We start from the raw sequence: 12,516 nt of genomic DNA, 5'->3' as shown, positions 1-12,516 counted from the left end.
ATTGGAAGCAGTGTTAAAGCGCACCTGTCAGCAGGATTGCTTAGTAAACCACATATACTGTCAGGCAGGCGACATTACACTGAGCAAAATGATACCTGCGGTGATTAAATCCGCCAAGGTCTTCTTTTATAATCTTTATTTTCAGTTCTGCCATAAGCATATGCTCGTGCTCCGGGGCAGGACTTCAGGGAGGGCCTGTAGCTGGTGCTCTCATTATGTATTCGTATCTCTGGCCTCTGACAGGTCACTGTGCTTTCAGTGACCTGCCTACTGTTTTAAATATTGCCTTTGTAATTTCTGTTCAAAAGTGAAAATTTACATCCCCCCAATATGGCCACCGCGGCCAGAGTATGCGCAATAGCATTTTTTGGTTGCCGAGAGATGCTACTGTGCTCGTGTGGGCGCCATTTTGCTTCAGGAAAAAGAATTTGGGTGCAGCAATATGGCATCTATCGCTTGCCGATGCTACTGCACAGGCACCATTTTGCTAGAGGAAAAAGAAACTTGTCTGCAGCAATATGGACCCTCCCCAAGCCCGCGCAGTAGCATTTCTCGATCGCCGAGAGATGCTACTGCTCATGTGCGGCGCCATATAGCTGCACCCAAATTATTTTTCCAAAAGCAAAATTGCGTGCGCAGTAGCATCTCTCCGCAACCAAAAGATGCTACTGTGCATACGCGGGCCGCCGCGGCCATATTGGGGATGTAAATTTTCAACAGAAATTACACAGGCAATATTTAAAATAGTAGGCAGATCTCTAAAAAGCACAGTGACCTGTCAGAGGCCAGAGATAGGCATACATAATGAGAGCACCAGTTACAGCCCCTTACTAAAGTCCTGCCCCAGAGCACGAGCATATCATTATGGCAGAACTGAAAGTAAAGATTACACACGAACCACAGGACGGATTTCATCAACAAAGGTATCATTTTACTCAGTGTAACGGCGCCCACCTGACAGTTTATGTAGTTTACTAAGCACAATCCTGCTAACAGGTGCGTTTTAAGCAGCAGATAGTGTAACCATACAGAAAATATATAAATTGAAAGGTGCTGCATACTTACTAAAATGATCTGGTGATCCCAACGTTGAGAACACACATGTTAAAAACTGAAGACGAACCTGAACCTCTGCACTGTGGCTGTACCTGCACATTAAAAATTTCAATGTAATTTTGTGATTTGTCACTGCTAACATTGACCCATACCCAAATATTAACATATCAAAGAAACTAAGCAGATTTCTGCACAGACATAAATATAACCATTATCACGCTGGGTACCAGGACAGGAGCTTAACCCCTTTACAGCCTGTGACATATTAGTACACACAGGCTGTAATCCCCGGTTCAGTGAGGGCTCCCACGCTGAGCCCGCACTGAACCGGGCACATGTCAGCTGATTATTACAGCTGACATGTGCCCGCAACAGTCGCGGGTGGAATCGCGATCCACCCGCGGCTGTTAACATGTTAAATGCCGCTGTCAATCTCTGACAGCGGCATTTAACAGCGCCGCGCCGGAAGCGCGTCACTTACCCCGCCCATCGGCGACCCCGTCACGTGATCGCGGGTCACCGATGTGTAGTCATGACAACCCATGGTCTGCAGCAGACGCCTGTGGTTGTCATGAGCTGGTCGGCGCTCATAGCACAGGATCATTTCTGCTACATACAGGTGATCTGCTGATCATCTGTATGTAGCAGAGACGATCAGACAAGTGCTGCTACTAGTCTCCTATGGAGACTAAAGAAACAAGCAAAAAAGTGGGAAAAAATGTTTTTAAAAATATAAAAGTTTAAATCACCCTCCTTTTTCCCCCATTCAAAATAAAATAAAAAGAAAACCCTACATACACATATTAATCCGATCGGTAAACAGCATAATGAGAAAAAAATTCTAACCGCCAGAATTACGCTTTTTGGTCGCCGCAACATTGCAATAAAATGCAATAACGGGCGATCAAAACATCGGATCTACCCCAAAATCGTATCACTAAAAACTTCAGCTCTGTGCGCAAAAAATAAGCCCTCACCCGGCCCCAGATCCCGAAAAATGGAGGTGCTACAGGTCTTAGAAAATGACGCTATTTTATTTTTTTTTTTTTATCAAACTTTGGAATTTTTTTTCACCACTTAAATAAAAAAGAACCTATACATGTTTGGTGTCTACGAACTCGTAATGACCTGGAGAATAATAATGGCAAGGTTTTAGCATTCAGTGAACGTGGTAAAAAAAAAAAATGTAAAAAAACTTGTGGTATTGCACTTTTTTTGCAATTTACCGCACTAGGAATTTTTTCCCGTTTTCCCGTACACGATATGGTAAAACTAGTAATGGCATTGAAAAGTACAACTCGTCCTGCAAAAAATAAGCCCTCACATGGCCATACTTACCAAAAAATAAAAAGGCTATGGCGAGCAAACAACGAAAATGCAAAAACGGAAAATCCCAGGGTTGCAAAAGGGTTAATGCATGTTGCCTTTTTACCAAGCTCAATAAACTTGTATTGGATCTAACATCTTGCATTGGACTAACATGCATATAACTGGGAATCAATTCAGGAAAATTGTCATTGAAAGGGGTATTGCCAATAAATACATTTTACACCAATCCACAATGTGTAGTAATAATGTATAGAAATAAATAGGGCATTGGTCCAGCATAAGCTCCACAGGTCGATTCACTGGTATCAGTAAGGGTCCCATGGATAGCTGATACACTAACTCTGAACAAATCTACTTATAGTAAACATATTTGACACAAAAACTTACAAAACATGCTTGTGTCTCCCATCTCGAATAGACTGGATGTAGTGCACCAAATTATCAAAGAACAGCTTCATCATGTTTAATTCTTTCTCTGCCCACCTGCAAAAAAAAAAAAAAAATCACAGACTAAAATGGTTAAAACTTGAAAAACTTGTGTCTATATGGCTAAGCTGGTGCTCTCCACATTTAGATTGTAATTGTCCGTTGTGGGACAAGCTCGAAGAGACTGCTGTGGCAGGGGCATGGGGCTTTATGTAACTTACATGGTTATCCAGTGGGTATCATAACTGCTTCCAAACTGTTGAAAGGTACCAAACAACTTTGGCAGGAGTCGGAGAGAGACAACAACAGACCTGAAGACAAGAAATAGTGAAAATCATTAACAAAGGTGCATAATCTTATACTGCACAGAAAGCAATGCAAAAGCAGTAAAATTACGGTTCACTGAGAAAATGTAAGACATGTTTATACATTTTGGATAGGGCACATTCATAGCGGCATTTTCTTACAGCAGTTTTATCCTTTTTCTCTTGCAGACAGATTATTTTTCTGAGTGGTCAAAAAGGTGCAGCTGTATCCAGAGGACCAGCTAAGCGCAGGTCAGACAACATCTAAATTCTGAAAGGATTGTTTAAGTATTAAATGTGAAATCCTGCTATTGTCACATGCAATTGTTGACTTATTAGGCAAAGAATAGATCCATCCAAAGTATTTACTTTTATACCACAATGTGTAGTGCAAGGCACAGACAGGCAGGGTGTAGGACCACAGGCAAGTCCGCAGGTAATAATTCAAGGCATATTTTGCTCTATTTGCCAATATGAGAGAAGTGTTCACATAGTCAAATCATATTTGCTGGCAAACTTTTTTTGCTAGGTCCGTATGTTACGTCTATTCTTCATAGTCTTTACAAGAAAAAAAAAAAATTGTACACAGTAAGGTAATTTTTTTTTGCTTGCATTGGATCGAATGACCATCGTATGCCACTATATGGCAGTATAGCGTATAACTATACGGTGGCATACAATGGGGGAATAGACCAAAGGGCTTATTCCGGCACCACTCATTTCTGTATCAAAAGATGGTATCACAACTATAGACACCTCCAGGAAGCATGTCTGTCATATTCAGGTACATGGTACTTGCAGATTGCGTGTACAGCCCAACAGCTGTCGTATGTGTCATTGAATAGGACAGATGCAGGATACCCGCTAAATGTGCGTGCATCCCGGTAGGTATCTGCAGATGTGACATCCTCAGCACCGCTCACCTCCAAATGTGTAAATGAGCAGCTTTCGGAACAACCCTTTTGGAAAAAGAGGCGGCAAGCTGCTTACATGTCACAGATAGAGAGATTAGCATATATGGGTTTTCTCTGAACATGCTGAAGACATGAACCTATAGAACAAATGATAATCAGCTCTATTATTCCTTACCTATTATTAGCGAGGTTTTCTAGGCAGCCCTCAATGAAACGCATTCTAATTTGCCTGTCTGTAAACCAGCAAACTAATGAGCAGAGAAGTTTCTCTGCTTCATTTATTAACCCTTCAGACAGGTGAACCTGCAAATCACAAATGTGTATATTGTGACAGACAATACTATAAACAATGATCAAACCTATACACTGCAAAAGTGTAAATGATAACTCACAGCATCCTCATCCTGCACCAGGTCCCACAGCAGCGTGTTACCCTTCTTACATACATTATCTAGATTGATGTCCACCACAGCATTGCTGTTGTACTGATGTTTATGAACGGAAGGACCTGCAGAAAACATACAAAGGAGATGCACTAAGAAATATGAATTAAATAATGGATCTTTTATGCTTCCCTGCGTGTGTTAAATGTCACTATAAACACAGATTACATGACCATCGGCATTTAATGTTCACAAGAGTGTGCTGACAGCAGATGTCAGATAGAAAGCAGGATCGCTCATGCTCTATGTGTAATGCTTTGTGGGAGGAGGTAAGTGGTCACCAGAGGTGCCTCTCCCCTTTGAGAACAAATATTATTTAGAAAAGAGATAATTTTCCACAAATAAACACAATGTAAATATAGTTATATAGTAAATGACGTTCAATTTCTCCTACAATCCCTAAAAATTACATAAAAAAAAAAAAAAGGATAAATTAAATGAGCTTTGCCTTGGCTGAGGTGTTCATGGTAGATAGAAGCCAGGTTGGGGAGGTGCTGCTGCAGGTGAGAGGTCAGCTCGGCGTGCGAGTTGATCTGCACAAGCTCTTCTTCACATCCAGACTCTTCTCCGTCAAAGTCAGCCATGTTCTTCTCGGACTTCGCACTTACTTGAGAACTGCTACAACTAACATCATCTGCACTCAGCATGTCGTCCACCATGTGCCTGAAATGTAAGCATATGGACAATATGTAGTATGACCGATATGAATTAAAACCTCTGCCCTCCTTCCCGAAATGTGTGATATTTCTATTATGACATCGATTATAGCATTTAATGTTCTACACTAACATTCTGCAATGTATATCTGGCAGCTCGGGTCTGTAGCTCCATTATTTATTGAGTTGTCACTATTGGGTCTTTCAGGAGGACAGTGGTGTGGTGGTAGACTATGTGCTTGTGCACGCCGCAAAATATGGACACTGCCAGAACAAAGGGCAAACAGAGTCCAAAGTGTTTCCATCTGTCCCATTATACAAGCACAAGGGAAGGAAAAGTGTCTAAATCGTATAATAAATGTGGTGGCAGGCACATCAGACTGCTTGTTTGTGCAAATTAAGACAGATTTCTAACTTCCTTAGCTTAGTAAGTCTCCTACGATACTGCTATTCTGCGAAGCCATCATATATAGGTGCCGCACCAGAGATGCCCAGCCTATTGCCCCGCTTTGTATAAAACAGTGCTGTTACAAGAGTAATAGGGATGCACCCAATGTGACATTGTGGCTTATTATCACAAAGAATTATCTAATTAAAGTTCTTGAATGAAAACTTACCCCTCGTGGTGGTGATGGTGATGATGGTGGTGATGGTGGTGGTGGTGGTGATGGTGATGTTGGGGGCCTATAAATCGTCGGCAGTTAAACAGCTCATTCCCAATAGTCTCTCCCAGGAAGTCTCCGGTCCGGGTGATGCAGGTATCGTGAGAGCCTTGGATGTGGCCACCGCTCATCTCTCCTGCCATGTCGTGATCAGGTTCTTCGGCGTGGGAGCAGGCATCCAAGATGCGAATGCGACTATCACCTGGTTGAATAGACTCTGAATTAAAAACCAGGTCCTTGCAAGTCCCATTACTTGCTGTACCCATGTCCGATGCCCCCTGGGGCTCCCCCAAACAAATACCCGCTTGAGATCCCAATTTTCTCTTCTGCAAGTCGACCACTCTGCTGTTTTTTGGTGGGTTGTGGGGATGCTCCTCTTCCTCCTCCTCCTCCTCTTTTAAGGCTTCCATATCTGCTATATCCTCCGAGTGCACCTCGCTGCCTGGGCTTCCCGCAGACTGACTGGCATGACTGGAATTTACTTCATTGCTTGACCCATCACTGTGCCCGCTACTGCTCCCGGGTCCACTGCTTGCATCCTCACCGCTGTTTGCCGTCTCATCTGAGCTCCCCTGCATGGATTCCTAGAGACATAACACGGGAGAAAATGATTTAAGGCAGCTAACAGGACATACAATGTGCGTATTTAGGACACCATAGGGCCAGAGTCTGTCCACTGCAGGTTATTGTACATATGACTGCTGAAATGAAACAGCCTTGTGGCCAGTGTGGGGATTGTAGGATTTCTATTTATTTTTTCATTTTTTTTTTATATTGCATCAAACAGTACTACCAGCACTAATATTTTTAAAATCCACTCCATTACCACATTTTGTTTGTTTAATCTGATCACACTTCAGAGGTGCGACCCTCTATACATTTCTCCATCCGCTCCCGCTCAAGACTGCTACGTAAATGCCGTACTCAGACCTGTACAGACGCTATCATGGTGAGGGTGCCTTGCGGTGATGGCCGCTCTCCCAGCATGATCTGTGTCTCAGTGCGTGCTCTCCAGTGAGCGTGGGCGGTCTGTGTGCCCGTTCTAGACCATCTGTAGGTTAGGAAAGTGAGGAGGGCTCTAAGGGGAAAACAAGTATTCACAGCACAGTGTGCTGCAGCACGGCCCATTGTCTGAACACATTAGAATAGAGGCATGTGCTCTATGTCTGGAAGCGTGCCAAAAGATGGCTGTGTACTGACTGGACTAGATCCAATGCACACTGGTGAGCAGGGCTGTATCATGGGTACTGAAGATAGCCTGCATGATACAGAAACTGCTTGCTAAAAGCACAGGAACAAGCTCCCACACTTCCGAATAATTAAAAAAATTTAAAGGGAATCTGTCAGAAAGTTTTTGCTACTTCATCTGAAAGCCGTCCGGTGTAAGCAAAGAGACGCTGAATCCAACAATGCATCATTTAGGTTACAGGGTGCAGCTGTTCTCACACAATCAGCATTTGTAGATTTAGCAATACAGCAGAGCTGAGGAAGCTAACCCCACCCACACCACAGCTAATCCTGCCTCCACAGGTCTCTCTATATGCAATGTCCATAGACCGTGACATGCTTATCACAGGAGTGGGCGTCGGACTACCAGGCATGAGCTGCTGCACCCCAACAATGATAAGCTACTGGTGCCAAAACAATCCTTACAAGTGAACAAAACCATTGAGCTTGATGAGGGAGGCATTGCTGAAATCGGTGTTTTAACCCCTACAGCATGCTGTCTTCAGCTTACATAGCAAAGACCTGCTGATATACCCGATTTAAAACACATTACTTTTAAAAGGTTGTGTTCGGTTTAAAATGATTATGCCTCAATTGGCTCAGGGACACCAAAAAGTTAAAACCACTTCCTCACCTTCCCAGGGTCCAGCGTTACCAATTGCTGCTGCTTCAGTCTTTGTTAATCAGCTGCAGCGGTGACGTCCTGTGCTGCAGCTCATCTCTGAACTCACTAGCATGTGAAGTCTACATCACATATCCACATAAAGTGAAATATGCTTTAAGCATTAGGACACTTTAGTCCAGGCCTTAGGACGACGACGCAGGTAACAAAGTTCAGGAAATTAACTTAATGGCTAGAACAAATAGACATCAAAACTACAAGCATTAAGCAGAGTACCTCCGTATCAGACAGTCGCTGCTGTACATGCTTGGAACGATTCATGATTTGCTCGTCCATTTCTATGTCACTTCCCCCACTGTGGTGAGTGTCACTGTTGTCGCTGCTCTGTGGACTGGCTGCCGGCGATCCTAAAAACACCGGAACAATTCAAGGAAAACTCCACAATACACTGCAAATGTTACGGCAAATCATTAAGAGTAGACACGTACGGACTTACCCTTTTTATTACCCATTGGTAAGTTGTTATTTAGTAATGAAGCAAACGAACTCTGCTTAGAAAGCTGGGCTTTAGCAGCGAGGGCATTGTTCCAGAGAGCTTTAATCAGCATTGATGCCAAATACAATGTCTATATGATCACAAAATAAAAAGGGGGGAAAAAAAGTCAGCTAAACAGTGGCTATACGCTATCAAAGAGCAGTGCAGGACATCCAGGGTTGTGTCACATCAAGAACGCAACGTGGTAAACCTCAAAGCCAAGCACATTGGGAGGTCTCACTCCAATTTACAATGCAAATCTGGGTAATGTTTGTATTTCAGTGGCTTTTGCAAGTGGATTTTTTTCTGCTACATATGGATGGGTTTTTTAAACCTCATTCTGCCATGATACCCAACAGTAATAGGTTTGTAAAGATGCCCCTGTGTAAAGTGCAGCAGAAAAGTGAAGCTATAAAAAGAGCATCCGCTGTATAATTTCATAATTAGTAGGCAGCACTTTAATTGCCTGCAGATCATTGTGCGTTCACGGGTCCATAGACCCCACTATTTGCTCAATAGACCCCGAACAGTGCGCAGCTCGGCAGGCAGGAGCACGCAAGTCCTGCCTGTGCGCACAGCGTGGGGTAAGGAGTAAATATAAAGTATATGCGCTCCTGTATGCCGTCTATTGAATCCATACTCAACTTTGTGTGTACGCTCAGGCAGAAACTGTTCGGAGGTCTACTGAGCGATCACTGGGGGTCTCATGACTTGGAAACTCCCACCAATCTGCAGGCATTTAAGGTGCTGCCTGCTAAATTGGAAAAAAAATGTTCAACAGTTTAGTTAACTTTCTTAACTTGTGCTAAAAATGAAGAAGCAAGACCAATTAGTCTGAAACATGTGAGCATAGTGATTTATTTATTTTTTTAACCATTGAAATTGCTACTTGGATGTTTTTACTTAGGCTTCTAAGAATCCTAGAAAATTATCTTATTGGACTATCACAATGGGGTATAACAGAATGGAGAGCGATCAGGGGCCTAAAATGTAACAGATTTTTTCTTTACATTCAAAACCATCAGGAGTGGCAGCTACACAGAGAAGTGATGAAACATTTGTACTCCTAGCCTTTGCATCCAAGGGGTTGGCCTGACCGCATAGAGGTAATAACCAGGGGAGTTCACAAACACATGTAATGACATTATGAGACATGCGATAGAATCAGAGTGGACAGAGACAAGGCATCATCAGGTATTTTAGTGGTACAAACGTCACCTACCTGCTCTGTGTGCGCACTCGGGTGAAGGCCAGAAACAAGATTCAAAAGATGTCTTAGAGGCACAGGATCCAAGTTTTTAATTAATGACGGAAATAAATCATGGATGTAGCGACTACAATGTTTTAGCTGCAAAAGAAATTCCGTAACAAGTATTGTAACAAGAGCCATGTACATCACCTATATAGTCAATATAAAAAGGCACGTGTCAAATATCTGGCTACAGGACACATACCTGGGCTGCTGCCCAGATGCAGTCTATGTGCTGTGTGCTCAGGCGGCCTTCTGCTGCTAAAAAATTCAGAATAACTTGGCACTGCTTGATGATCTGAAACATACAGAAACCTTTGTTCAATAGGTTTTCCATAACAGCATATTCAGTATTCTCTGAGATTACAAAAAGAGTAAAGAATAAAGAAGAAATAACACTAACCTCAATGTGTAAGTTTGGTCCAAAAATATGTTCTACCACATTATTGCTGATGAGCCAGTCTGCAAGCTCCTTGGCTATAGACCTGGAAGAAGTTTCTATTAGACATCTTGTCAAACACACTTAACACCATTTAGAAGGAAGTCTACAAACACAGAGGTAGTATATGGTCATGCTGCAGACGCTGAAAGTATAGCACTGGAGGCAGAACGGCTGACAGCAGCCATGAGAGAGAAACATCACAGGCCCACGGCTATGCTTATACACAAGTCGGAAATCCTTCCTGTGCAATAATCAAGAAATGTCCATTGTCCATTAAATAAAATAGCTGCATTAGTATAATATTAAACCATTCATAGCGTGCTTTATTTCTGAAACCAACATCAGGTAAACTCCTAAAATAAGCACGGATTGGGCATAAATAAGACTGTATACTATTAGTTACAAATTAGGAGAATATATGTGGTAAACAGGAATGAAATCACTAATGCACTTACGTCTCTGTGTCAGAAACCAAGGACTCATTATTGCAGACGTCATTAAATGTATGCAGCTGATTCTAGGGAACAGGAAAGTAAAAAGCCAAAGTCAACAAACAGCATAGAAACCTAAGGCTCTGTCCACATCAGTGTTTTTAAAATCCACTGTTCAGCTGTCACTGCAACATACATCACGCAACAGCAACACTCCTAAAAGTTGATTATCTTAGAGATGCAATTTTGGTGTTAAAAAAAAAAAAAAAAAAAACAGGCAAATTACAAACAAGTCGGAGACAACATGAAAGGGAATCTGTCACCCCTGGGACGTATATAACCTATTAATATGGGCATACAGGTGAAAGAAATGTTAAACTAGTCTTATCTGTATGCCTCATATTACCAGTCTTGGTGTTGCGAAATGGTATTTTATTTCTTTAGGCTAATGATTTCTTCCAGGCCCCGGGGCGTAGGGTGCCTGGAGGAAGTCCCCGCCTCCTCTCTTCATTATAATGCCCTGTAACGTGCAGTTGTGGAGCCAGAATCCCGCGCCCTGCACTCCCTTCACAAGCCGTACTTCTACCTCCCTTCTCTGGGCAGTGTGTTCAGGGATCTTCTGCGCAGGCAAGGTTCTGACTTCCGCGCCAGTGACCTCCGAAGAGAAGGGAGGAAGAAGTACGGCTTGTGAAGGGAGTGCAGGGCGCAGGCACGAGATTCCAGCTCGACAACTACACATCACAGGGCACTGGAGGTGGCGCTATAATGGAGAGGAGGCAGGGATTTCTTTCGGGCATCCTTTGGCCCAGAGCCTGGAAGAAATCATTAGCATAAAGATATAAAATAACATTTCTCAACACCAAGACCGCTTATATGAGGCATACAGGTAGGACTAGTTTAACATTTCTATCACCTGTATGCCCATATTAATAGATTATATACGTCCCAGGGGATGACATATTTCCTTGAAGCGAACAGCAAGTGGGTAGCGTGCAACTTGCACCAAAGAATCCAACCTGATTGAAAATATTTGTGGCTCTGTATTGCAGTAAATTGCAATGCAACACCAAAGGAAACCAATAGTTGGGATGTCGAGATATGTGACAATGCAGCACCATGATCTCAATGTAACGAGACACATATTGCCCTGTAGCCCAAGTCTAACTAGGCAGATCAAGCAAATTACCGGAAGTGCTAAACTCCTTACATGTCATTCAACAGCAGCGCATGATGGACCACTGACTATAAATGGGTCCTTTTGGTTTCAGTCATGGTGGTCTTCCGCAACGCAGAAGTCGACAGTGCAGACAACATGCAAAAATGGTCATGAACGACAAATGATACTTCAAGCATTAAAGGGGTTATCGGGGACTTTGTGATTTTTTTTTTTGTATGGATCTAAGAACTTACTGACAGGTAGTTGCTAACCTGACTCTTCTACCTGGCGGCAGAGCAGCTCTTCCTCTTCCAGTCTGCTCCGTCTACAGGATGTCACTGCTGACATCATACTGATTGACAGCTGGCTCTCCTCAGTTAGGCACAATGGAGCTGGCTGTCAATCAGCATGACATAAGCAGTGACAGTCCATAAACATACAGCAGGGCGGAAGAGAAGACGTTGCTTTGTTGTTTGCTTTTAGATAGCAAGTACCTGCAAGTTATTAGACCCATAGGGAAAAAATAAGCAAATTCCCAGATAACCCCTACTTCAACAAATCTTATATTCTAACAAGTCTTGAACAGAGAAAAGTTGTAAATACATTTATTGAAAGGGCACATACAATTTGACAAGAGCTTTTTGACTTCACATTTGAAACGTATTTCGCTAGAAAAGAAAGCCGGGATGTAAATTCATTAAAACCAGAATAAAAGCAAACCTGGCACATGACAAAGGTTTCCATGGAGAAGACGGAGCACTTACCGTTATCTGACTCAGCCCAGCAAGTCTCATTGTCAGTGTGGGTGACATAAAATATTTGAACGCCAAGTCAAGGCTTTCTTTATCAAAGCACAAAGCGGTGTCCAGGGGCTCCTTCACCGTGCTCCACATTAGGTCAGCCATGTTGCGGGCTGCACTTTGCCGTAGATCCTGGTCAGACAGCTTACACAAATACCTGGGGAGAACAAAACAAAAAAATAATATCACAAAGTCACGTTCAGAGATCTACATTCCTACATTTCATTTACAGCAAAAGTAGGTGCAGACTGGCTGAGCGCACA

At 42.8% G+C, this 12,516-nt stretch overlaps 1 protein-coding gene across 2 annotated transcripts in view; it reads right to left on the bottom strand.

The window, feature by feature from the left end:
* Positions 1–12,516, bottom strand: part of USP34 (ubiquitin specific peptidase 34) — a 143,233-nt gene that overhangs the window by 74,518 nt on the left and 56,199 nt on the right. Inside the window, exons 7-21 of one of the 2 annotated variants that reach the window (XM_073672311.1) lie at positions 12,218–12,410; positions 10,322–10,383; positions 9,828–9,909; positions 9,630–9,722; positions 9,398–9,523; positions 8,137–8,266; positions 7,917–8,047; positions 6,093–6,375; positions 5,747–5,993; positions 4,922–5,136; positions 4,423–4,538; positions 4,206–4,333; positions 3,033–3,122; positions 2,773–2,868; positions 1,066–1,148 (exon numbers count right to left, since the gene is read on the bottom strand). In XM_073672311.1, coding sequence (XP_073528412.1) covers positions 1,066–1,148; positions 2,773–2,868; positions 3,033–3,122; positions 4,206–4,333; positions 4,423–4,538; positions 4,922–5,136; positions 5,747–5,993; positions 6,093–6,375; positions 7,917–8,047; positions 8,137–8,266; positions 9,398–9,523; positions 9,630–9,722; positions 9,828–9,909; positions 10,322–10,383; positions 12,218–12,410 — 2,075 coding nt within the window. Of the gene's footprint in view, positions 1–1,065; positions 1,149–2,772; positions 2,869–3,032; positions 3,123–4,205; positions 4,334–4,422; positions 4,539–4,921; positions 5,137–5,746; positions 6,376–7,916; positions 8,048–8,136; positions 8,267–9,397; positions 9,524–9,629; positions 9,723–9,827; positions 9,910–10,321; positions 10,384–12,217; positions 12,411–12,516 lie in introns of both variants that reach the window. The other variant, XM_073672310.1, reaches the window with a different exon arrangement.

This window comes from Phyllobates terribilis, unplaced genomic scaffold (assembly GCF_046119375.1).
Source record: "Phyllobates terribilis strain yellow unplaced genomic scaffold, ASM4611937v1 Scaffold_3__8_contigs__length_932513732, whole genome shotgun sequence".
NCBI classification, from domain to species: domain Eukaryota; kingdom Metazoa; phylum Chordata; class Amphibia; order Anura; family Dendrobatidae; genus Phyllobates; species Phyllobates terribilis.
The sequence above is the reverse complement of the archived record's forward strand: the minus strand, read 5'-3'. Positions and strand labels throughout refer to the sequence as shown.